Below are 25,312 nucleotides of genomic sequence, written 5' to 3' on the forward strand. Positions count from 1 at the left end.
TGAAAATAAAAACTAAGAATGCACCCCATGCCGTATTTTGGTTTTAGTACCCCACGCCCCAAAAGGTCCAAAATGTCTTTCAACATATGGTCAATTTCTGGGCTGGTATTCCAAAAGTGTAAAGAACGCATAATCTCATGATGTGGTATTCACTGAACAGGAAGGACAGCTAGCTGATTTAAAATAGTCAAGACTGGACTCAATGGATCAGACACATCAACCATTGTTGTTAATGTCAGATCCTGACAGCAAAGCTCATGTTGACTATGTTTACTTTATAAAGAAAAACAAGGTAGAACTCAAGAAGAAAGTGAATCATATTTCAAATGGTTTCAGCTCAAATTTAAGTAGGCGTGAGAGAAAAAGCTGCATGTATCATTGAACTGTTTTAGCCTACAGGTTCGACGGAATATTCACATCAAAGACTGAATGTGCATGTAAGTATCCTTTCAAATAAAAGACACACTCAGAACTTATCAGTGTGGCAGGGAACATGTGTTACAATCGGTATCTAGAAAGAAGGCAAAAACAAAGTTAGTTGCAGGGTTGAAACACACCCTAGATTAGGTACACTAAGCCAAGAAACTAAAGTAGACGTCTACATCCTAGCTCACGTTATTGTCGTTAACAGGCAACAGCAATTTCCAAGGCATTTTTTGATTTAGGGCCAGGTAGCCCCGGCTGGCTTTGAATTTGGTATGTAGCCAAGAGTCACTGCGGACTTCTGATCTCCTGCCTCCATCGTCTAAGTACTGGGATTATAGGAAGGTGCTACCATGCCCAGTTTATGAGGTGCTAAGGGTCAAACCCAGAGTTTCATGCAACTCTACCAACCCGTCCCAGGCCTCAAGTCCAGCACTGGGAGTTTACAGGGTCAATTTCACCTTCACCATCAGTGTTTATCTTCTGTAACACTCAAGTTTCACTGGTACCTCAAGAAGCTTAGCTTCACACAGAGGAGGCCCAATAACAAACACAACCAATCTGTCTGTGCCTTCTTACAACCATTTTGATGACCTGGATAACTGATCATTTTTGTTTCATTTCCTACCTAGTTTATAAATCTAAGAAAAAGAGAGGCCCTTGTAATAAGAAAGAAATTCCAAGGACATCAACTCTTCCTGAGAAAGATGCCTATAAACTCTCATAAGTCAAATTACTCTTGGTAAGAACCACATAGGTTTTCAGGGTAGCAGCCATGTTTCTCAGTGGCTACAATAATCTAACCACACTTCAAATGTTTGTATAGTTCTTTAAAACAATTTCAAATATGAGCAACACTTGTTTTTTGTTTTACTTTCTGAGACATGATCTCACTGTGTCGCCCTGGCTGGTCTTGAGCTCGTAGGGATCCCCTGCCTCTTCCTCAGGAGTGCTGAATCAAAGGCGTGGGCCATGCCTGCCTTTTTGTCATTGTTGAGCAACACCATTATTTTAACATAACACTCAATGCTCCCTGACTGAGACAGGTCCAATAATCTGTCTAAAAAAATCACACACATACCAGATCCAGAGATATTTTGAATAATGCTTCTGGTTTTGCCTCACATTTCCTCCTAGTTCCAGGATTCAAGTCAAGAATAAAACTGAATTTAAACATTAGTCCTTGTTAACATCAAGATAAAATGGCTGACATTAAAAGGCAATGTCTTCTAATTTGGTCAGATATAAACTGTGCCCTGGAAAACGTCAATTTTGAAGTCTTAGCACATGAAATGCCTCTTTAAGTAATAATTGAGTGTTTATGAAGGTCATTTAAGTTTCGAGATGAGATGTTAATTGTGTGACATTAAGGAGCCATGCCAGGGAAAAAATCCTGAGCATTTCACTTTCCTGTACTTCCTACTTTTCCATGATCTTGTGTGTGCTTGTGTTGCTGGGAACTGAACCTAGGGCCTCACACATCCTAGGCAAATACTCACCACTGAGTAAGTCCAGGTCCTTCCCAATGACCAAGCCACTAATAAAACATAGTTCTTGAATCTTATCTGCAGCCTAATCACAGCAAAGCTCTCCTCTGGAGATGCTGTCCTTGGATTGAAAAGTCCCAGTACCATTGAGTCTTTTCTGCTACCTGGATATAAAGCAGTTGCTGCAAATATGCCTCCAGGCAGGCTTCCTATTCTTCCACAACTATGTCCTTAAGAAATAAACACTCACTTTGTTAGTTTAAGTGATCTGTATAGAAAGGATAAGAACACAACCTGCATAATACTATGCTCCATTTCCCTAATGCAGGCTGCTACTTCATCCCGTGACCAAGCATTCTAGGAAAGAGCTCTACCTCTACACAGCACCCTTCTTTACCTGAAAAAAGTGTCTTTCCTACACTTCTAACATAGGTATTCTTACCCCTTCCTTTAAAGACTTTGCCAAGCTCCTGGACATTGAGCCGGGAGGTGGGGGTGGCGGCTGAAACTAAAGGTAGGTCTGCAGTGGAAAGAGCTGTTATTTTCACGTACGTGCCACCCAAAGGTTAGCTGGTGAGCCACCTCTTCCCTTTCTTCTTGCTTTTTGCCCCCATTTTGACAAGAGCAGACTCGTCAAAATGGGGCTATTTTCAGTGGCAATCCCATCTTCCCCATGGAAGCAGGAGCAAGTGGCTGGAGCTACTGCAGCATCCTGGGTAAAGGCTGACTTCGCCTCTAACATGTTAAACAGGCACTCCACCACTGAGTTAAATCTTCAGCCCTTAGTTTTTTGAGACAAGATCTCACTCACCATGGAGTTCAGGCTAGCCTCAAACTGAAGACTGCTACCTCAGACTTTTGAGGCCTTATAGGTGGTATGTGACATCATACCAAGGTATCTTTTGTTTTTAGACAGAGTCTTACTATGTAGCCCTGGCTGGCCTAGCGCCCACTACATAGATCAGATTGGCTTCGACCACCTGCTTCTGCCTCCCAAGCACTGTGATTAAAGGCATCAGCCACCATTGCTGGTCCCAAGGCATCTTTTTTTTTTTTTGGTTTTTTTCGAGACAGGGTTTCTCTGTGTAGCTTTGCGCCTCTCCTGGAACTCACTTGGTAGCCCAGGCTGGCCTCGAACTCACAGAGATCTGCCTGGCTCTGCCTCCCGAGTGCTGGGATTAAAGGCGTGCGCCACCACCGCCCGGCCCAAGGCATCTTTTTAAACTGAAGTATCACCATGAAACCCAGGCAGGCCTAGAATCTGTGACCCTTTTGCTTTAGCTTCCTGTGTGCTGATATTATAGATGTGTACCATGTTTGGCCGCATATGCACACGCACACACGCGCACACACACACACACAGTACCACTGCAATACAAATGCTATTCCTAAAAAAATAGCAATAAACCTGGGGTAATAACTAACACCCCAGTACTCAAGCTTTTTCCCCTCTTCTGAGATAGGCTCTCATGGATTATAGGCCCGCCTCAAATTCGCTCTGTATTTGAGGATAACCCTAAACTTCTGACCCTTCTGTCTCAGCCTCCCCAGAATTACAGAAGTGCATTGCCAAGTCCAATGCACAAGATACTACCCTCTGACCCAAGAGTTCACACATGGTGAGGAAGCACATTACCAACCAAGTACTCTGTGGAAGGTGACTTTCCAATAAGATTGGATATATCCTTTATTGATGTCATATTTCACATCATATGTATTGTCTTCCTCTAGCAGCCATGTAATCTACCCTAACCCAAAGCAGCCTTGTGGGCCCAGTGTGGTGATACACATTTGTAACCCTAGCACCACCAAAGAGGCATAGATGGGAGGATGTGTGGGTTCAAAACCACTCATGGACCCCACAGTAAGGCTTAATTCAAGGGCTGGGAATATAGCTGGGTTGTATGCGTACAGCACTTGCCTAGTATGTACAAGACCACTATGCGTGTATACACACACACTCAAAATCTGATGAACATTTTAAGGAGAGCTAGATAAACTCAAAGGTGAAGGTGTGGCAAATAGAAGGTTTCAGCTCTTGCCTTATAGTGTCTAAGTATTACTGTGCTGGCTGGGTAATTAGTCCTACCACCAAACAAGCTAGAACCCTAGCACCTTCTGTATCATTTTCTAATTTGCTCAGATATTCAAGAGGTAGAATAGCAAAGACAAAGATACCCTAACCTAAAGCTATTATTTTTTTTCACTCACCATTATTTCTTTTTTATGTTTTTTCCGAGACAGGGTTTCCCTGTGTAAGAGCCCTGGCTGTCCTGCAACTTGCTCTGTAGACCAGGCTGGCCTCTGTCTCCCTTGTGCTGAGAGTAAAGGTGTGGACCACCAATGCCCAGAAATTACCAGTTTCTACATTTGGGAAAATAGCTTATTTTCCCTTTTTCTTCCAACCCCCCCCCCCCCCCCCCCCCCCGAGATAGGGTTTCTCTGTGTAGCCCTGTCTGTCCTGGAACTCGCTCTGTAGATGAGGTTGGTCTCAAACTCAAGAGATTCACCTGCTTCTGCCTCTACTGGGATTAAAGGCATGTGCCACCAAGCCTAGCTGAAAATAGTTTTTCTTTTTTCTTTTTTTGGTTTTTCAAGACAGGGTTTCTCTGTTTAACTCTGGAGTTTGTCCTGGAACTCACTTTGTAGCCCAGGCTGACCTCGAACACACAGAGATCTGTCTGCCTCTGTCTCCCGAGTGCTGGGATTAAAGGTGTGCACCACCACCGCCCAGCCCCAACTTTCAACTATGGATGAAGTCCCAGCTGGCCTCTAACTTTTGGTTCTCCTAACTCGGCTCTCCTGAGTGTTGGGATTATAGGCATTTGTAGGATGCCTGGCTTAGACAGAATTTTTTAGAGAATGTTCTCCACATTGATTTTTTTAAAAGTAGGTTCTCCACACTAATTCAGGGCTTGTTATGTAATTCTATTTTGTTACTGTTTTGTTTTCCTTGAGATAGTAGCTCACTATGTATCCCTGGTTGGGTGGCCTTGAACTTGTGTTAACCCTTCTGCCTCTGCCTCCCTAGTGCTGGGATTAGAAACATGTACAAGCAGGCCTGGCTTTGTATTTTACACATTCACATACCAACAGGTTTAATAGGTAAAGTCCTTTAGCAAAGTTTCACCACTTCCTTTAAAAATGTAGAAAGAATGAACTTGAAGATGACGGCATAATTTAATAAACTAGTACTTTAAAAGACTTATTAAACTGGGCAGCAGTGGCGAATGCCTTTAACTCCAGCATTCGAGAGGCAAAGCCAGGCGGATCTCTGTGAGTTCGAGGCCAGCCTGGTCTACAGAGCGAGATCCAGGACAGGCACCAAAACTACACAGAGAAACCCTGTCTTGAAAAAACAAAACAAAACAAGACTTACTAAATAGAACTCAGGAATAAAAATAAATTCAGATGTTTAAATAAGTGCTTTCCAGGCTGCAGAGATGGTTCAGTAGTAAAGGGCACTGACTGCTCTTCCAGAGGATCAGAGTTTGAGTCTCAGCACCTACATGGTGGCTCACAAACACATGTAAAAACTTCTGTCCCGGGGACCCAAGGGTACTAGGCACCAACATGGTACACAGACACAGAGACCTACAAAACATCCGTACACATAATTTTTTTTTTTAAGGGAGCTTTCTTTTTCAAATCAAATATAAGCTTGCCTAGGGAAAAACTAGCTTCCTTTTTTTCTCTAAGTTTTTTTTTCTTTGGTTTCTTAATCAAATCCTAGCTTTGTGTACACCAGACAAGCTCTCTACCACTGGGCGACATTTGCAGCCCCAAACTGAGTTTCTCACAGACCAAAATCTAATGATACTTTGACCTCAATTGTTTCATCTTGTTTTCAAGACAGGGTTTCTCTGTGTATATCCCTGGCTGTCCTGGAACTCACTCTGTAGCCCAGGCTGGCCTCAAACTCACAGAGGTCCACTTGACTCTGCCTAAGTTCGTGATTAAAGGTGTGGGCCGCCATGTCCAGTTACTGACCTAAATTTTAAATAAATGGTAGAACTCGTTCACCTTTTTTCTTCATCTTTGGTGCTGGGACAGATCCAAAGTCTTGTACATGATGCCAAGCACATGTTCTACCATTCAACCATAACCCAACCTATTTTACTTAAATTCAAATTAGGGCAGCTCTAGTTTGCACACAATATAGCTTTAAAGTACATATTAAATTATTTATCATTTACTTCATTTTATGTCTATTTCCAATAGTAGTAGTAGTTAAGCTAGCCGTACAATGCAGAGTGGTACATGCCTGTGATCTCAGGGCTTCAGGACTTGAGGCAGAATGATCAGCATTCAAAGCCAACCTGTGCTACAGGGCTAGTCCAAATCCAGCCTAGGCTACACCTGTTTCAAAATAAAAGTACAGGAATACTTGGGAGTCAAGGTTTGAATTCCAGCCTTGTCACTACATAACAATCGTAAGGTTGGTTGCCACTAGCTACAAATCTTTCTACTTACCTTCCATCTCTGAGTTGCTTATATATAAAACCTACCTTACATTGCTGCAGATTCCAAGTACAACATCTGCTTAGCAAAGGATGGTACACAGAACTCATAGTAGTTATCAACCTACCATTTAAAAAAAAAAAAAAAAAGCTTGCCATGAAAAGGAAACAGAGTATTTGTTTCCATACCTCATCAATTTTTGCTTTTCAAAATAAAATTTTAAAATTGAAAGTCAGGTATTTTATCAGTAGTCATCCAGGCCCTCTCATGGAAAGATGGATGCTTGTGCCTTTTAAAGCTTTTCCCATCTGTTCTAAACCTACAAATGTTATTTTCAAAAGGTCATTTCTATTGAGTTCCCCTTTAGTTAGCATTACTCGGCCTCTTTTAGGGTCAAAAACAGATCTCAAAACCAACCAACCTCCACTGATATTCTTGCTAACCAGTCAACATCCCCATTCTGAATCTATTTCTACCTTCAGGAGCTCCTGAACCTGTCTTCTGACCTCACTCCTAAGCAAGCATGCAGTGACCCTGCCTCAGTGGCCTGATTTCCTAACCCCCTACAACTATTAAAATACCTTCCAGTCCATTTTAATTTCTTATCCCTTCCTTGGGACTCCAAGCACTAGTGACATTTGCAGTCTTTACCAGTGTTTTACGTTGCTAGGTGGCAAAGCTGGAGCTGTACAACCAAGCCCTCAAACCATAACAGAGTTTAAAAATCTGAAAAGAACTAGATCTAGGAAAATCAGTGTAAGAATTTGTTATTGTCAGGCATGGTAGTACACACCACTAATTCCAGCACTCAGGAGTCAGGCTGACGTTTGATTTTGAAGCCAGCATGGTATATATACGAGTCCAGGACAGCCAGAGTTACACAGTGAGACTATTTCAATAATAAGCTGGGAGTGGTGGCACACACTTTTAGTCCCAGCAGAGGCAGGCTAATCTCTGAGATCAAGGCCAGCCTGGTCTACAAATTACAGGACAGCCAGGGCTACACAGAGAAACTCTGTCTCAAAAAAAACAAACAAAAAAAAAACCCAACTATATATATATAAAATAACAACCATCAAAGACTTTTTTGATAGGTTTTCTACTAAGATCTTCTTTTGTTAAGTCCCTGAAATGTGTTATAATCATGACCCTGGCATCACCTAAGAGCTTGCTGAAACAGAAGAAAGACTCTCAGATCAGATAAATCATTTCAACATCACCACCACCATCATCACCACCACCATCACCACCACCACCACCACCACCACCACCACCACCACCACCACCACCCCCCGCCCCAATCAATCAGGAAGTCCAGTGTTAGCCTGGGAAATGGACTCCGAGAAAAGAGGAAATTGGAAAATTCCCAAAAGGCTTCCATATACACCAGCTTTGAGGAGCACTGTTGAGTGATGAACTGTGACATGAACAACTTCAAACATTTAATTAACCCCCACTGTTCCTTCTAAAGGTTTTAAAAAACAGTCTTTATATATTGCTCAAGCTGGCCTCAAAATGGTAATCCTCCTGCCCCAGCTTAGTCTAGTGTAGCTAGGATGACACAGCCATCATTTTGATATATACAATAAATGGTCTCATTCAGCAATTTTTCCTTTAGGAAAAATCAAATAGAAATGATTACAATGAAGGAACACAACTACATTCCTCTTCACAACATATATTTGAAGGATAGACTCTTCCTGTATAGTCTCAGACTTTGATTCTCCTGCCACAGCCTCCAGAACACTGACTGCATCAACAGGACTTTATTTCCTAACAGGAGGCACACCAACACTTTTTGCTTTGCTTTTTAGAGTTTTTGTTATAGGGTTTCTCTGTGTAGCCCTGGTTGTCCTACAACTCACTCTGTAGACCAACAGGCTGGCCTTGAACTCACAGAGAACCTGTCTCTGCCTCTGAGTGCTGGGATTAAAGTGTGTGCCACCATTGCCGGGCTCAAAATCTTTGAGTTTTACCATGATTTGCTAGAAGGGCATTTAAGTTCTTCTGACCAAACCAACTTAAGTATTTTAACAAAAGCCAAATAAATAAGCCCCACTATACCTAACAAGTTCAATGACAGGATTTGTTGTGATAACATTTTGAGCAATAGAAAGCAGACTTCCTTTTAAAGCCCAAATTTTTAAACAGAAAATAAAGTTTTTGAAATATAATATATTCTGTTTAATCTATTTAAAAATCTAGTCAACTGAAATATACAGACTTACAGAATTCTTGGCTTGAACATAAAATTAATCTCCCAAAAGCACATGGGCAGAGACAAAGCCCTCTGTGGAATATTATGAGACCTGAAATGATGCAGTTCCTTTCCATCTAAGGTAAGTAATACTACTTCTCCCTCTGCACAGCTGGAAATTCCAGGCCAAGCCCTTCCCACCAGTACTGCAGCTTTCCGGACTGACCCTCACACCCACAATTGTGCAGCTGAGTTTTAAGATGATCAGCTTCTTCGTGATTTTAAAAGAATGAAGCTGTAAAGTTTTTATATAGGCTGCCCAGGTTAGCCTCAGATATTTCGTGAGCCTAACTGTTGGATGTTGTGACTTAATTTATTAGCCTCTCATTTTCCCCATCAGGCTGGGAATTAAGCCCAGGGATTTATGCACAGGAGTTAGTCCTCTCACCACTGAACTATTATCACAGACCCCTGTCCTACTAACCACTAGGCCCTAATAGTCACCTTCTGGGGCTAGGCATAGTGACATATGCTTTTAATCCCAGCACTTAGGCAGCTGACAGATCTCTGAGTTCACGGGCTACATAGTTACGACTTGTTAAAAAAAAACAAGTTAGGTCATTATCTGGGAATTGCAAAATAGTTGAAAGAAAAAATAAGAGTTTCTTGCAGGAAATGTTTATACATGGCCCTATTTTTTCTGAAATTTCTAAATAGAAAAGCAGTATTTTCATAAATACAGGTACAAGATATCCTTCTATGTCAATAATACAACTGCACAGGAAAATACTCATTTCTACAAAGAATTAAATGAATTCAGGGTCTAGACACCAGCAGACATGGCCTACAGACATCTCAGAGTAACTGTGGCCCACATCTGATCTTGGAGCTAAGCAGGGTAGGGCCTAATCAGTACTTACACTGTACTTGCCTGGCCTCTGCCCTACCTACACTGACTATGACAACATCTGAGAGAGCTTCAAGTAAGTCTGCTTTGACAACAGTCCTTCCTGGTTCACTCATCTTTTGTCTTGGAGACCAATAGAAAAGACAAAAACAAAAAACCAGTAAATTAAAACCAGTGATCCCAGGGAAGGCCTTATCAGTCTCATCTTATTTATAACTCACACTTATCAACAATCTTCATTCAAGAGATAAGACAGAATATATTAGGACTCCTTGTTACTCATTCAATTTGTTTTGACCATTCGACCCCCATGACCTTCCCCTAAGTCTTTTTTATATTAATGGCACAGTACAAAGAGGGTTGGGTGTAGGACTTCAGGTAAATCTTCATTGTGAGCTGCAGAACTTCCACCTTTACCATTGGTAAGGATGAGTACACCCTCAAGGAAAGTAACAGAAGAGAACTGGCCATATCAAGGAAACCTGCAAGAGAATGGGAGCTGTATGAAAACAGAAACTGAACTTACTTGAACACACAGAGAACTCTCCACATGGAACTTCCTGCTCACTGGTAGTATTCCTCAACTACACACCCAAACCCTCCAACACAGCTGTCATCAAATACCCCCTCTTGCCACCTCTCTTTGTGGTACATCATGTTACAGGCTCAAGGCAATAAAAATCCTACTGAAAACACCATATAGGTGTTTCCATTTGCCCCTTCATAGGTTCTCAAGATCAATTCTAATGTGGTTGTTAAATTTTTCTCAGAAAAACTTTTCTGGTAACCTGTAATGCCAAATTCAATATTCCTGCCTGACCTATTCGAGCCCAGGTCTCATCCAAGGTAATCTAAGTACCCTCCAGGAAGACCCGCACCCAGGAACTCAGTACAAGTAACTACTTTGCTACTCCTTGACTGGCTTACTTCAAATAGGTTAGTACCAAATTTGGGAGGAATTCCTATTGACTATAAAAACCTGAATTTCACAGCTAGTGAATCTGCTTTGCACAACTGAATCCATCACACCCCACCCCAAATCACCAACACAACATTTTGAACATGTTAAATTTTATTAAAAATATTAACATTGTACAAATATTCCAATACAGTTATGGTACATAAACACTGTACCAAAAGCAGGTTTTTCTTAAAATAATTAAATGGAAAAAATGTCTTGTAAATTTCCCAATTTGGAAATAGCTCATGTTACTGTATGCACACCAGGAATTTAGTGTCTGTAGGCATTTTCAGTTCAATTCTAGAAATAGCCAGAGAACATAACTCCAAACACTGTAGTGACTCTTTAAAGTACAAGTCTATCTATGTTCTTCAGCAGGCCAGAGAAGTCTCTTTGGCTCTCTCTTTCGGCCTTTACCTGTGAGAAATCAAGGTAAGGAATGTTCTGGGATCCTGACACAGCTGTTACATGAAATGGAAGCCCTTATTTGAGCAATTTAAGTGTTCTTCCATAGTGCCCCTTTCCCTTTCTGGTCCCATTAAGTGTATTTTGTTGCAAATGCAAAGGTCAAAAAATGTGCACTATTATTTCTCTTAACTTATACAAACTCATCAAAATTGAGTGCTCCTAACACCAACAAAGTTCCCAAGAGGCATGCTTTTTGGTGCAAGCATTCAAGTTCTACACCTGATTTTCTTCTAGCACTGACAACATGTATAAAATGTGTACAAAGAAACACAAAACTTGAACCCAACCCTGAAATCGCCAGTCATTCTGGTTGATGTCATTTGTGATACTCAGCTAGCCATTCTAAAGCAAACTGAGAGCTAAGCATTTATACTCACAACACTGACTCACACATGTGTAACACTTACCAGATTCTGTCTATACTGATACTGCCAATAAAAGGCTAAGCTCCACAAGAATACTGAGAACAGTTCTCCTGACATGGAAACCCATAATTACTTTTAATCTGTTACAAATTATATTGAAATTATTTTTGTATAGTTATTAAATTGGCTTCCCTCAATTTATACATAATCATCATGAAATTCCCTGAGTATAAGCTGGGATAAGTTTTCTGTTGTTGTTATTGTTGCCTAAAAAAAATTTTTGTGCTACTAGGTATTGATCTAGATAGATCCTTAGGTATGCCAGAAGTGCTCCACCGCTCAACTACATCCTGAGCCTTGGGTTCCCACTGTGTTACGTCAGGGTGGCCTGGAGCTCACAATCTTCCTTCCTCAGAGCCCCCCAGTGCTGAGATTACAGGTGAGCACCACCACATGCAGTACAGAATTTACTTAGTATCGTCTAGATTTTGAGCATTAATTCTAGCAGTATTTACTATTCTTGACAGTGATAGGTTTATAACGGGTTTTTATCTAGAACGGTGCCTCAGACTGAACTTAGTACCTCAGACATAGTAAGTATGAGCTCTCACTGAGCCACACCTTCAAGTCCACCTTTATGTTTCTGTTCATGTTCAAGGTCCTAACATATCTTTAAATCAATACTGCTATTTTATTAAATTGCTAAAACTTTCAAGTTTAATTCTATAATATCAAAATTTTATAGAAATAAAAATATGTAATATACCATTTAAACCCTCCAGTCTAGGCAATACCTTCTCTTTTTCACTAAAAATTAGTATGCAATAAATCCCTTAAAATACTAATAAACTAACTTATCCAACAAAAATATAATAGATAACAGAGGCTAAAATAACAGTAAAATAAAATGTCATTATTGTTTCAACAGATGTTCTAGATTTGTAAAGTATCTCTATCTCAATAATTTATACCTGGGAATATTTCATTAATATCTACAGGCCTTTCCAGTTGACCTACTAATCTAAGAATGAGTGAAGTCCTTATTATATGTTCCTACTGAGAATACAAATAGTATTTAAAATTTTATTTTTCTATAAGGTCAACATAACTGCCTACTAGTAAGATATGGGCAGCATTTTCCCACAATTAATTCCCCACTAATGAATTAAAAAAAAAAGGGAAATAAAAGAAAGAAAGAAAGAAAGAAATAGGAAAAATAAAGTTCTTACCAACAATTCCACTGGTTATGGTCCCCAGCGAACCCCACCTAGCAAGTCGACATCATGACATGTCAGGGCAGGGCAGCCTCAACCTCGCTTCCCTGATAGTCAGGTGATAAAAGGAAGGAGTTAAAACAGGAAAAGAATACTTGCAGATTTCTGGACAACATCTGAAAATGATTTAAAACAAAAAAAAAAAAGCAAAAACAAAACAAAACCAGAGCTTCTGGTAACCTCAAAATAACAATAACAACAAATATATATGCATATAAGAATGTATTTTAAAAAAGAAAAAAAATTTCTAGGAAGAGTACCAGCAACTGTTTCAAATTAAATATTAACATTAAATTACTGACCAATGTATTAAGTAGTATTTTTAAAGCTTGGTTTTGCACTTCAAAAAGTAAGAGCTGACCAACAAACTTCTAATGCATAATTAAACATGTTTGGTTCATGGATCTATTATTCTGGACTCCCCAGCAGTCATGTGATCCACAGGCTTACTCAGAACTGGACCCTAAGTTAACAGAAGCTCCCATCTTAGAGAAACAGAAACACATTTACAGGTCCAGTGCAGTCTTTCTATAAGGCTTTCTCTTCACTGCTCACTTAGGAAATTCCAAATCAAAGTACAGCGCAAACAGTTAAGTACAGCTGACTGTCCTGAGGACAACTTGTTAGATTGTCTTTGAAAAGTAGACTTTGTAAGGCAAACTTTTAATAAATTTGTAAGTCTTTAGAACAAACAAGGAATAGCCTTATAGCAAGTATTTACTGGGTTTTGTTCTACAAATAATACACAATTAATAAAACATAGGTATGATTATATTCAAATGGGCAGGAGGCAAATGATGTAATGAGTTTCAAGAATAATTTTATAAGGCTTTATGATAGAGTGGAATTTTATGTCCCTTCTCTCCTATAAGTTAAAATACATAATTTATTTTGATGCATGCTAATCTCTGTAAGAGGATTCATATCCTAAACCAGTCAAATGAAAAAAATTATCTCTAATTAGGAGAAAGCATTGGGCTTTCTTTTGCAGAATAACCCCCTTAACTAAGAAAAATGAAAAACAAATCTGCTGTATATTTTTTAAAAAAAGGAATTTTAAAACCATAATTCATTTTTCTTATCTTTTTGGATCAGGTAAATCTGAATTTAATTAGAAATCTGGCAACTTATTAGAACTTTTTTGTTTTTAATTAGAACACCTTCATATAAATATACATACTTAAACAACTGCTATAAATGAGTGATCAAATAAAAATTAGCATTCCATTATGGGGAAGGAATATACTCATTAACGCAGGAGGATACCTACAAAGAGGTCTACCTCAATATAGGTATTACTTCCAACACTTATTTCATCTGACAGGCTCAAAAAAGCTTCAACTAGGTTGGGGAGAAAAAAAAAGATGGAAAGGTAGACGAATAGGAAATCAAATCCCTCAAAATTCATAATCTGTGCCTATTTACTTATAAATAAACAAATAAATAAAATTCCCTAGCACAAATCTACAACTTTCTTTGATTAATATTTGTTCAATTTCCATGAAAAGGTGAGTACTGAGTTTTTGGTTTGGGTTTTTTTGGTTTTTTTGGTTTTTTTTGGAGGGGGTGAATGTTCAAGCGGTAACTCAAGTGACATCAAACAGGAAAAGCTCTAAAGTAAAACTTTCAACAGGGTCACCGATTTTTAACAATAAAAACTTTTAAAGCAAAGATTAAAGGAAGTATCTGTAGATATATCTTTAATTAGTCAGAGGGACATAAAAGGAAGTGCCCACTTAAAATCTGAAATAGAATGTACAATTAAAGGATTTTGAAATGGAACTTGAGTTTTTACTGGTTTTACTTAGTTTATATTTTTAGGGTCACTGATAGAAGCATAATGAACTGCTTTTTCAGAATCACTTCTACTTCCTTTCCTAACTTTCTTTATGACAAACATTTAATTAAACATTTTTTAAATCAATTAATTGTGTGTGAAGCATGTGTGTCACAGCACATTTATGGAAGTCAGAGGACAACTGTGGGCTCTGAGGTCACACTCACAGAGTCAGGTCTGACAGCATTTGCTGGGCCATCTTGTTAGCCCATAACATATATTTAAAAAAACATTAGCAATGAAAATGTAACTTGTACATTTTGTTCTTTCCAAGAAAAAATTAGTGATTTAAGTCTAATTTACACTCAAGGTTTCAAATTATATTTTCAAAGTTTAAAAGCAGCGTTTAAAGACTATCTGCTCTATTTGTATACATGGCCATAAGAAAAATTTAAAACTGGACTCTAAACCTTACCAAGTAACACCCATCTTAATTTATAACAACAGGCCACATAATTCCTTTATCAACTTCTACAAAATAAGACTATTAATAAAGCCTATTAAATTATTATGCTATGTCAATAAACTTTGAAAAAAATGTGGTATTTGGCTTTCATCAGCAAATTTTAATTTTTTTTTTTTTTTGGTTTTTCGAGACAGGGTTTCTCTGTGTAGCTTTGCGCCTTTCCTGGAACTCACTTGGTAGTCCAGGCTGGCCTCGAACTCACAGAGATCCGCCTGGCTCTGCCTCCCGAGTGCTGGGATTAAAGGCGTGCGCCACCACCGCCCGGCAAATTTTAATTTTTAAAATTCAAAATGAAGTCACGAAACTGAAAATATGATTGACTGTGCTGACAGGAATTAAATGGCTTATGATTCCAAAATCTAAAATTGTGACCACAAAAGACACCAAACAGGAACAAAGCATAAAACAAGGGAGTCCATTTTAGTTCCCCAGCAGCTTATGTCTTATAATTTGAAACACTTTAGAGGGGTTAGAGATATAGCTCAATGGTGGCATGTGTACAGGGCCCTGGGTTCAATTCCCAGCACCAAAAGGAAAAAAAAAACTTAACTGAAAATTTACATTCTTCTGCTCTTTTCATTCAGCAAAAAGTCATTAGAATAAATTAGAATTTCTAAAAGAAACAAGGAAATAGATGTTATTACTTGGCCAACAAAAATTTAGCCAGTAGACATAGTAAAAATTTAAAAATAAAGAGGATTCAGCAGAAAGCCAGAGACATAACTACTTGATATTTAAAAGCCTCTTCTAAGGCATGACTGCTTCCCAAAGCAAGTGTACTCAGCAATAGGAATCATGGTCCAGTAACTGAAACAGGGGTGCTGACCATCAACACTAAAACTGAAGTTTAGTTCACAGCGCAAATGACACCACAATACTAAATTTTCTCTGTATTTCTATTTACTTATCCAGCAAATAAAGTCTTCAGTCATAAATTATCCTTGATTTGAAAGACTATGGGTCAAAATAAATTGTATTCTGCTTCCCCAGCTCCATTTTGCTTTAATGAAAATTATCCAGTACCTGTTCAAAACCTTTGAGTCTGTTTTTGTTTTAAGGATAAAATTTCAAAATTATTAGAGATTATGAGAGAACACCAATCAATGAAATGCTATTTGGAATATGTGAATTTAGAATAATCCTCAAATCTGGTATCCACAATACATGATGGACTAGACAAGAAATTTTTCATGAATTTGATCACTCACATAGGCAGTTCTACTTTGAAAACAGTATTCCTTCAAGGATTACGAATAAAATAATGTTTTAGGACACAATTGAATTTGAAATAGGTAATGTTTTGAATAGATTTTTGAGTTTTATTGAAATCTTACATGAACAAGAAATTGGAAATACAATCACATCAAAGAACAAATTGTCACGGCTTTGACGTTTAAGCCAAACAAATTTTGTAGGGCAGATTTCAAAAAGGTGTGAAGTTATAACAATTTAAAAACACAGTTAACCTGCTTCTAGGAATGCAAAACATACAGTCATAGGTTATTTTCAATACAAGGAAACTTAAATCTGTTTGCTTTAATTTCTTAAAACTACTAAGACAGAGCACTAGCTTGTACTTTTATTTACAGCATACTTCATACTCCTATGTAATCTATTCCAAATCCAAAAAAACAGAACTGTCCAAACCAAAGGTTCTGCAAAATCATGATTTAACAGTTTGTTCTGAAGCTTAAATGAAGCCTGGAACGATAAAAGCATTGTAACCCCAGAATAAGGGAACTCTGCAAGCCCAATAATGTCCAAGAGCATTTAGAAAAGAAGAAAAATAAAAAGACTTGAGTATATACACATAGTGATTTCTTCAGCTGAATACAAATGGCAGCAAACTGCTACTTAAAGATGAAACAGTTAAGCCAATTTTGTTTTGAAGAATGTAGATCTAGAGCCAATCGTATCTTGCCAGTATCGTTTTTCAAACCCTCACTTGTCTATTTCCACTGTTGCCCATAAGTATCCTGATAAAATTCTTGGTTGTCATTATTGTAACCATAGTTACCAGAATAGTCACCACCTTGTTGAAGCGGCTGCTGAGCAATGGGTTGGGAACCCCAGTTCTGTTGGTTGTTGGTCTGACGACGTTTGGAATCAGGCTGGTTGTACCCATCTGCCTTTCTCTTGCCTCCTACATTGCCCCCTCGATTGCCCCGAGCTCCACGAGAACCACGGCCTCTCTGCTGCTGTGCAGGACCCCCTCTGCCACCCCTTGAGCCTCTTGGTGGTCCCAAAGGTGCCCCCCTCTGTGAATAGCCAGCTCTACCTCTTGGAGGTGGTGCTCCCCGCCCCCTTGGTGGTGGTGGAGCACCTCGCCCTCCCCTTCCTCCTCCTCTTCCTCTTACTGCATAGCCATCATCATAGCCGTAGTAGGGATCTTCATAGCCTCCACGATAGTCATGATAATCATAACCATAGTAATCATCATAGTAGTCTTCATAGCCATAATAATCTGGAGGGTAGCCATATCCACCTCTCCCTCCACCACGACCTCGACCTCTCATTGGAGGTGGCATTCGGGGAGGAGGGTGATAATAATAATCTTCATACCTAGCAAATGGAGGGAAGGGAGAAAAGCAACAACAAATCAGTTTACTTCAAGATTCATACTGCCTTTATTATCTGATGTTACCAGTGTCCTTTATTCCAATAGCAAAATATAAACTCACGCAGTGCTTCTGGAGGCCTGTCTAGCAGCTTGACGCTCTTTCCTTTTCTTGTCTGGTGGCTTAGCTAAGACAATTTCAATTTCTTCCCCTTCTATTTCTTTTCCATTCATTTCATCCATAGCCTAAATTACAAAAGGAAGTTTACTGTATAAGAAACAGTATTTTAAAACATAATATAAATGGGGAACTTGAGAGTTGGCTCAGCAGTTAAGGTCACTGGCTGCTCTTCCAGAGAACTCTGGGCTCAATTCCAAGACCCATGTGGAATCTATAACACCAGTTCCAAGGAATGTGACATCCCCTCTAGTTTCCATGAGCACCATGCATGTACATAGTGCAGACATACATGCAAGCAAAATAACTATATACTAAAATTAAAAAAAAAAAAACTTGACTCTTAGTAAACATTTTAACTTACAAGAGTAAGCCCCCCCTTTAAAACAAACAAACAAACAAAAAAAAAAACCACCTCTTTCCTTCACCTTATGTTTTGGTTTGGTTTGGTTTGGTTTGGCTTTTTTGAGACACGGTTTCTCTGTTTTTTTTGGTGTGTGTCCTGGATCTTGCTCTGCAGACCAGGCTGGCCTCGAACTCACAGAGATCTGCCTGGCTCTGCCTCCCAAGTGCTGGGATTAAAGGTGTGTGCCATCACCGCCCGGCCACCTTATGTTTTAAACATAAATTACTATAGACAACAAGAAACAATACTTTACTATAATATTTTAAAAGGTGAAAGAGGGGCTGGAAAGATGGCTCAGCAGTAAAGAGTACTTGCTGCTCTTGCAGAGGACCCAGGTTCAAATCCCAGCACTGATATGATGGCTCACAACCATCCCCAACTCCAGTTCCAGAGGATCTGGTACTCTCTTCTGAACTTTGAGGGCACCAGGTACACATGAAGTACATATACACAAACGAAGAAAAAACAGCCATACACATTAAATAAACAAATAAATAAATCTAAAAGATTTTCTAAGGGGGGAAAAAAAAAGAAAAGCTGCATTTAGTCAAAGTCCTTAACTCCAAGTAATTCTTGAAGCAATCCATCATGTAAGCATCAATACACATCAGACAAAAACTAACTCTTCAGATATCAATAAAGGTGTGGTATTCAACATTCGAGTCTTGCACAGATGTTTCATAGATGTGAAATGCAAAGATTAACTGAATATAGCTGTGAAATTCAACAAGATACTAAGTTTAATTTTCCCTCACCATCTAACAGAATTTAATGTGCCCAAACTAAAAGCAGAGCACAGGAAATGCTAATGAAGCCTTAAGCAACAAGAAAGCAAAAACCATCCCTGTCTGTCTGTCTCCGAGACAGGGTTTCTCTGTGTAGCTCTGGCTGTCCTGGAACTCGCTCTGTAGACCAGGATGAGTCAAACTCAGAGATCAGCTGCCTCTGCCTCCCCAGTGCTGGGATTAAAGGCGTGTGCCACCACTGCCTGGTTCCACTTTTTTTTTTTTTTTAAAAGTTCAGAGTTTAGCAAAAAAGACTACAGTTGGGTGTGGCTCAGAGGAAAAGCACTTGCCATATATATACACACATGAGGTCCTGGGTTCAGACTGCGGCAACACAAACACACAATCACTAAAATCTACTTTATGGTGCTGGAAAGATGGCTCAGGTTAGGAGAGTGTAATGTTCTTCTAGAGGACCTAAGTTGGTTCCTACACTAGGTAGCTCACCACCACCTGGAACACCAGCTCCAGTGAATCCAGCGCCCTCTTCTGGACCTCTCTGGGCATCTGTACACTCACATATGCACACACCCGCACACAGACACGCACACATAAATTAATACATCTAGTTAACTTATAATTCATTTTTAAAAATCTTAACTGGGCAGTGGTGGCCCATACCTTTAATCCCAGCACTCGGGAGGCAGAGGCAGGTGGATCTCTATGAGTTTGAATCCAGCCTGGTCTACAGAGTGAGATCCAGGCCAGCCAGGGCGACACAGAAAAACCCTGTCTCAAAAACAAAAAACAAGACAAAACATAAAAAAAAATCTTAAAATAGTTATGTTATGTGTCTACCATATTTGAAGCTCCTACCTTAACAGCAGCTCCTCTATCTTCAAAATGAACGAAGGCATAATCTTTCAACTTTTTCACCCTCTCCAGTTTTCCAAATTCAGAAAATGACTTTTCTAATATTTCTTCTGTCACCGTAGTAGCCAAGTTTCTCACAAATAAAACTTTCACCTAACAGCAATAAACACACAAAATTGGCACTCCTAAATTTTAGTTCAAACCTTAAAATATACTTCTTGTCTTCATGTACAGGCTTTTGACTTTTCAACTCTAAACTAGTAAGTCTAAAAGTACAGTCATAGAAAGTCTTGGAAACATTAAGAAATGATTCTCGCATTAGCTGCTACTTTACTAAGGATTTTAAAAAGTAACCAAGTTATACAAACTGTTGACTCCTGCCTTCTCTCTCAACTGAACAAAACCTATAAGGCACCAACACATAATTATCATTATTAATTCATATAAATCATAATTAATAATGATCAAAAATAATAAATCATTATTTAGTTAAATAATTATATTTATCATAGCTACTAAGTACCCCCCAAAACAAGTTTATCTGTTTCACCCCTAAAACTGTAGATATTCATTTAAAAACTATACAAGGAAATACTTGGGCTGAGGAGAAAGAGAACAAAATCTAGAAACAAACTACAATGCTTAAATCATTTAGAGTAGCATTAATGGAGAAAAAAAGAAAGTCCATATTGTACACCATACACCCAGATAAACTCCAAACAGATCAAAAGAGTATAAAAAGAACGTGGGCGCTGCACAGTAGAGGAAAACAAGGGGGATTCCATTAGAAAGTATTGGTGTTACGGAAGAGGGAAATGATATAATCTCAAAAGATTAAGTTTTACAAGTCACAAATATAAATGAAAAAATGTGTTGGTGTGGAGCAGCCTTATGACTTAAAATCTAGAACCCAAATAAAGGAATGATACCAACTACTGAGAACAGCATTATATGGCAAAGTCATCAGACAAATGATAAACATAGAAAAGAAATTTGCAACTTACATCAAAGAGAAGCATCAGAGCATCAGAAAACAAGAAAAAGCTCAACAAATGAATAGAAAAATAGCAAAACTCATGACATGATTCATCAAGAAATACATGTAACTCCTCATATATTAAACTCTCAAACACAAACTTAGTAGTAGAAACAAACCACCTGCAGCGCTGAACAAAAATAGAAGTCTGATCGTGTACTATTTTGTCAAGTATGAGGCACACACACATGCCACAGAGGAAAGTATGGGAATATCTTAACTGCATTTACCCTTTGGACTCAATTCTCTCCTAAGTATCTATCCCACAACATATTTGCTCTGTATCAACACACACAGGACACTCTTACTTACTATACTTACAATCCAGTGCCTATCTAGGACTGAGTATACTATGGAGACTAAAAAATAAGAGGTGCTATAGGAACTGAAAGAGCGCCATGATCTACGGATGCTAAGAGACATTCTTTCCCAACTCGTCATATCTCTGAAGCAGAGACATAACTTACAGTCAACAGATGAGTAACCACCATGCTAATTTAACTGGCAGCATCATGTAACTTTTTAGTGTTAACACATAATAATGCTGTGTCTTCCCAGAGCTGATCACACAGAATAGTGAATAAAGCAAATACAGATTAATAAACACAAAAGGCTGCCTAAAGCCACTCATCTGAGAATTAAGGAAAATTACATATACTTTTTATTTGCCTATACTTGTCTAAGTAAGGCTAAAAGGGTAAACCATAGGTTATTAAAACTAGGTACCTTATAGGAATCATGGCAGACATGATGTGGTGGACTTGTGTATACTTTCCTGTGTAATTTTTTATCTTTGAATTAAGAAACTAACTATTCAAGCCAAAAAAAAAAAAAAAAAAAAAAAAAAAAGCACACCCACAAGCTGTTGCCTCAGATAAAGGTCTTTTTGATTCAGAAAGATTTGAGCCCAGGAATAATAGCACATGCCTTTAGTCACAGCACAGGGGTGTGTGTGTGTGTGTGTGTGTGTGTGTGTGTGTGTGTGTGTGTGTGTGTGCAGAGATGTAAGCAAATCTGTGAGTTTGAGGTCAGCCTGGTCTACATAGTGAGTTCTAGGACAGCCAGGGCTACATAAAGAGACCCTGTCTTCAAAACAACAACAACAAAAACCCCACAAAACTCAACAACCAAAAAAAAACAAAAAAACAGGTTTGGAAAGATTGTATTAATTCAAAGAGGAAAAAAATATAACACTTTTTTTTTTTTAAACCTCTCCCTGTGCCTTTATATTTTCCATGCTTTCAGACTGAGATCTAGCCTCTAGACTAGACAGGCTTCCATTGGCTTATTCATTTTTTGAAAAGAAGGAAGCTACTCCCTTGGACTTGGATGGAAGTGTAACTAACTCAGTATAGAGTGCTGGCTCACATATATGAGCCACGTGTATAAGGCTGTAGGTTTGGTCTGCAGCACCAAAACAAGAAGATAAATACAAGTTCAACAGAGTTCTAGAGTCTACCTCCTTTGTATAAATAGCACTTGCTAAGCACCAAAAGGTCTTAGGCCTGAACTCCAGCACTACAAAAACATACTGAAATTCTAAGTTACATACAGTCAGTAAGAAAATGGGTACCTCTAAGAGTTACATTTAGGTTTTTAGGTTCCAGTTGACTGTAAAACTGACCTGACTTGCTAAAAGGTAAGTTGTGAAACCAATGAGTAAAGAAGCGAAGCTTTACCAAAGTACATAAGCTTTCTTTTTAAGTTAGAGAGGAAATATGGTATCAATTTTACTCAATTCCAAGTTCACAGAGGCCTCCTGCCACTCTGAAGCCTTTTTTTCTCATGGATTTTGGAAAGTTTCCTTCTGTTTAAAGATAGGGTCTCTAAACTACCTATGTAGCCAACAACAGCCTTAAACTTCTAACCTTAATGTCTTTACCTACCATCATCATGCCCAGTTTTATTTGGTACTGGGGGTGGAGGCCAGGGCTTCTTGTATGATGGGCAAGCGCGCTCTACCAACTGAAACGTATTTTGAACCAAAAAACAATAGTTGAAAGATTAAAATCTTGCCATTTTCTGGTGGGTGATGGTGGCGAGAGGATTTATTTTGAACTTCCACTTGAAAATGTAGCAGGATTCAATGAAAAGTGATTGATAAAGCAAAATTACTAGTTCTATTTTGAAGATCTCTGGGGAATCTTACTAATCCCAATGCATAATACAACTTTTAACTTTTAGATATTTTTCTTTTTAAAATGGCAGCAGAGGATATGCTTTGTCTGTACAGATAGTCAGAGCAGATAGTGTAGTTTAAAAAGGTGAATAAACCAATGGAAGCCTGTAAGTAAAACACATGGCATTCAAGGTCCAGTAGTTAGCACAAAGCTACAATGTACTAGAAGAAGAAACAATGAAGACTGAAATCAAACTAAAGAAAGAAAGAAAGAAAAAGAAAGAAAGAAAGAAAGAAAGAAAGAAAGAAAGAAAGAAAGAAAGAAAGAAAGAAAGAAAGAAAGAAAGAAAGAAAAGAAAGAGGAAGGAAGGAAGGAAGGAAGGGGAGAGAGAGAGAGAGAGAGAGAGAGAGAGAGAGAGAAAGAAAGGAAGAAAGAAAGAACGAATGAACGAACAACCAGGACTATTCAGATTCCTAGTCCCTTCCCTGGATACTCATCTACTCAAGGAATGTGAGACAAAAACCAGGAAGCAGAATTCTTGAGAGCCTCTCTGGATCATATCTGCTTAACCTCAAAATGTCTTTGTATACAAAGCGATTACATCATACTAATATAGACCAGAATCTCCAAACTAGTCAGAGGGAGCATCAGCCTCTTTCAAATCTGGAATAAAAAAAAAACTCAAAACAAAAAATTTCAGTCATAAAAATTCAAATACTAATTTAAGGTTATTGATAAAGTTCCCTCCCTGAGGAAAGAGACATAACTGAAATACACAAACTCACTGCAAGAAGTAGATGAATCCCTTCAGTCCCAGGACCATCCAAAAAAAAGTCTAAGAACCAGGACTCCCAAGCAAAGGTCCTAACAATGAGGAAACTGAGGACAGGCTCTTTGTCGGATCTGTCAAGTCTATTCTGCCATGACCAAAAAATCAACAAGCATAGCAATCTTTTTTGTCTTTTTTCATAGGGGAAAAAAACTGGATACATTAAAATAAATTAACTATAAGTCTAAATAAAGTATAGCCGGGCAGTGGTGGCACACGCCTTTAATCCTAGCACTCGGGAGGCAGAGCCAGGCGGATCTTTGTGAGTTCCAGGCCAGCCTGGTCTACAGAGCAAGATACAGGACAGGCACAAAAACTACAAAGAGAAACCCTGTCTGGGAAAAAAAAAAAATCTAAATAAAGTATAATTCACATTCATATAATAAAAATCATAGCATGAGCTGGTTCATGCCTGTATGCCTGTATTACCAGCACTCAGGAGTTTGGGCAAGAGGATTCTGAGTTAGAAGCCAACCTGCGCTACACAGTTAGTCTGAGCTAAATAGGGAGATTGTTCAAAAAAGAAAAAACACACTATTTCTGGCCAATGTATTGTTATTTTTCATGGTACTAACATTAAATAAATGCTCAGTGTGTATGAAATACTTACTTGAAGAAACTGGATTTCAGTTCTTTTAGCATATCTGATCTGGAGGAAATTAACCAGCTGCTAAGACAGGCTACCACATTTAGTGTTACATAGACTCCTTTTTGCTTTTCTAAGCAATTACAGTAAAGAGCTACATTTTGTATTTACTATCATGAAATTTGAGCTGTGAATACAAAACTGAAATGGTACCCTACTCGCAGCCCAGCAGCTGTATTTACCTTCGCCATGACTTCCGGATCTGGTTCCTCCACAGGGTCAGCCCATTCAACTGTAACTACATTTCCCCACACTTTTACTTTTCCACTCATCAGCCGGCGTCTGGCTTGTGCTGCTGACTTGTGATCCTCATATTCAAGGAAGCAGAACCCCCGATTCTTCTTTTTGTCATCGGGTTGATGATAGAGAATAACGTCCACCAAACCCTCTGTTAAACCAACAGCCAGATATATAAGCCAAAAGCATCCACCACACGTCTAGCGATTAGGCAGACCTAAATCCACTTGCCAATGAGCAAAAAAAAAAAAAAAACAATTGAAGAAGCCTCATAGTAGTAAACATTAGATCAGCATTATTCAATGCAGGTTTGGGACAGTATTATGTGTTCTCTATTAATTTTAGAATCTCTGCAACCCACAGATCCAGGGAGGCTACCTAGCAGGGGAGACCCTAGGATGACTGTGGCTTATAATAAGTTTTGGTTTTGCCCAAGCACTGGGCAAGCTTTAGTGAAACATTTCACTATTAGGATAAGAATTTGTACCATATCAAGCTGATGAAAGAAAATGCTGGCCATACTTTCAGGATGGGAGGCTAAAATCTTTTTAGAATATGGATTAACCTATAGAAAAATGTCTGCCGTAAATCAAACAGTGAAAGGGAAGATGATTAGGAACCTCACTTACACAACTTTAAGTAAAACATAGCTCTCTGTCTGAACAGATGAAGATAGGTTTCTTCTGTATCCCAGAATCTAATCAATATTTATATATATAATCCAGCTATCATTTGGCTTAAAAGGGCTTATTGGGAAATGTTATCATTTATACTATTTTCTACAGAGAAAATATTTTACTGTTTAAAATAACCCTGGACTTTTAAATTATAACCTGTTTTTAATGTTAAAAAATAATTT

At 38.6% G+C, this 25,312-nt stretch overlaps 1 protein-coding gene across 1 annotated transcript in view; it reads right to left on the bottom strand.

Moving 5' to 3' along the window:
- Nucleotides 1-16,139: 16,139 nt before the first annotated feature.
- Hnrnpr (heterogeneous nuclear ribonucleoprotein R) overlaps nt 16,140-25,312 on the bottom strand; it is a 33,579-nt gene continuing 24,406 nt past the window's right edge. The window contains exons 8-11 of the mRNA XM_052716225.1: nt 24,399-24,604; nt 19,589-19,738; nt 17,528-17,649; nt 16,140-17,408 (exon numbers count right to left, since the gene is read on the bottom strand). Of these exons, the coding sequence (XP_052572185.1) occupies nt 16,796-17,408; nt 17,528-17,649; nt 19,589-19,738; nt 24,399-24,604 (1,091 nt within the window). The 3' untranslated portion in view covers nt 16,140-16,795. The remainder of the gene's footprint in view (nt 17,409-17,527; nt 17,650-19,588; nt 19,739-24,398; nt 24,605-25,312) is intronic.

Source organism: Peromyscus californicus, unplaced genomic scaffold (assembly GCF_007827085.1).
Source record: "Peromyscus californicus insignis strain IS unplaced genomic scaffold, ASM782708v3 Scaffold_5__1_contigs__length_169319896, whole genome shotgun sequence".
Taxonomy (NCBI): Eukaryota; Metazoa; Chordata; class Mammalia; order Rodentia; family Cricetidae; genus Peromyscus; species Peromyscus californicus.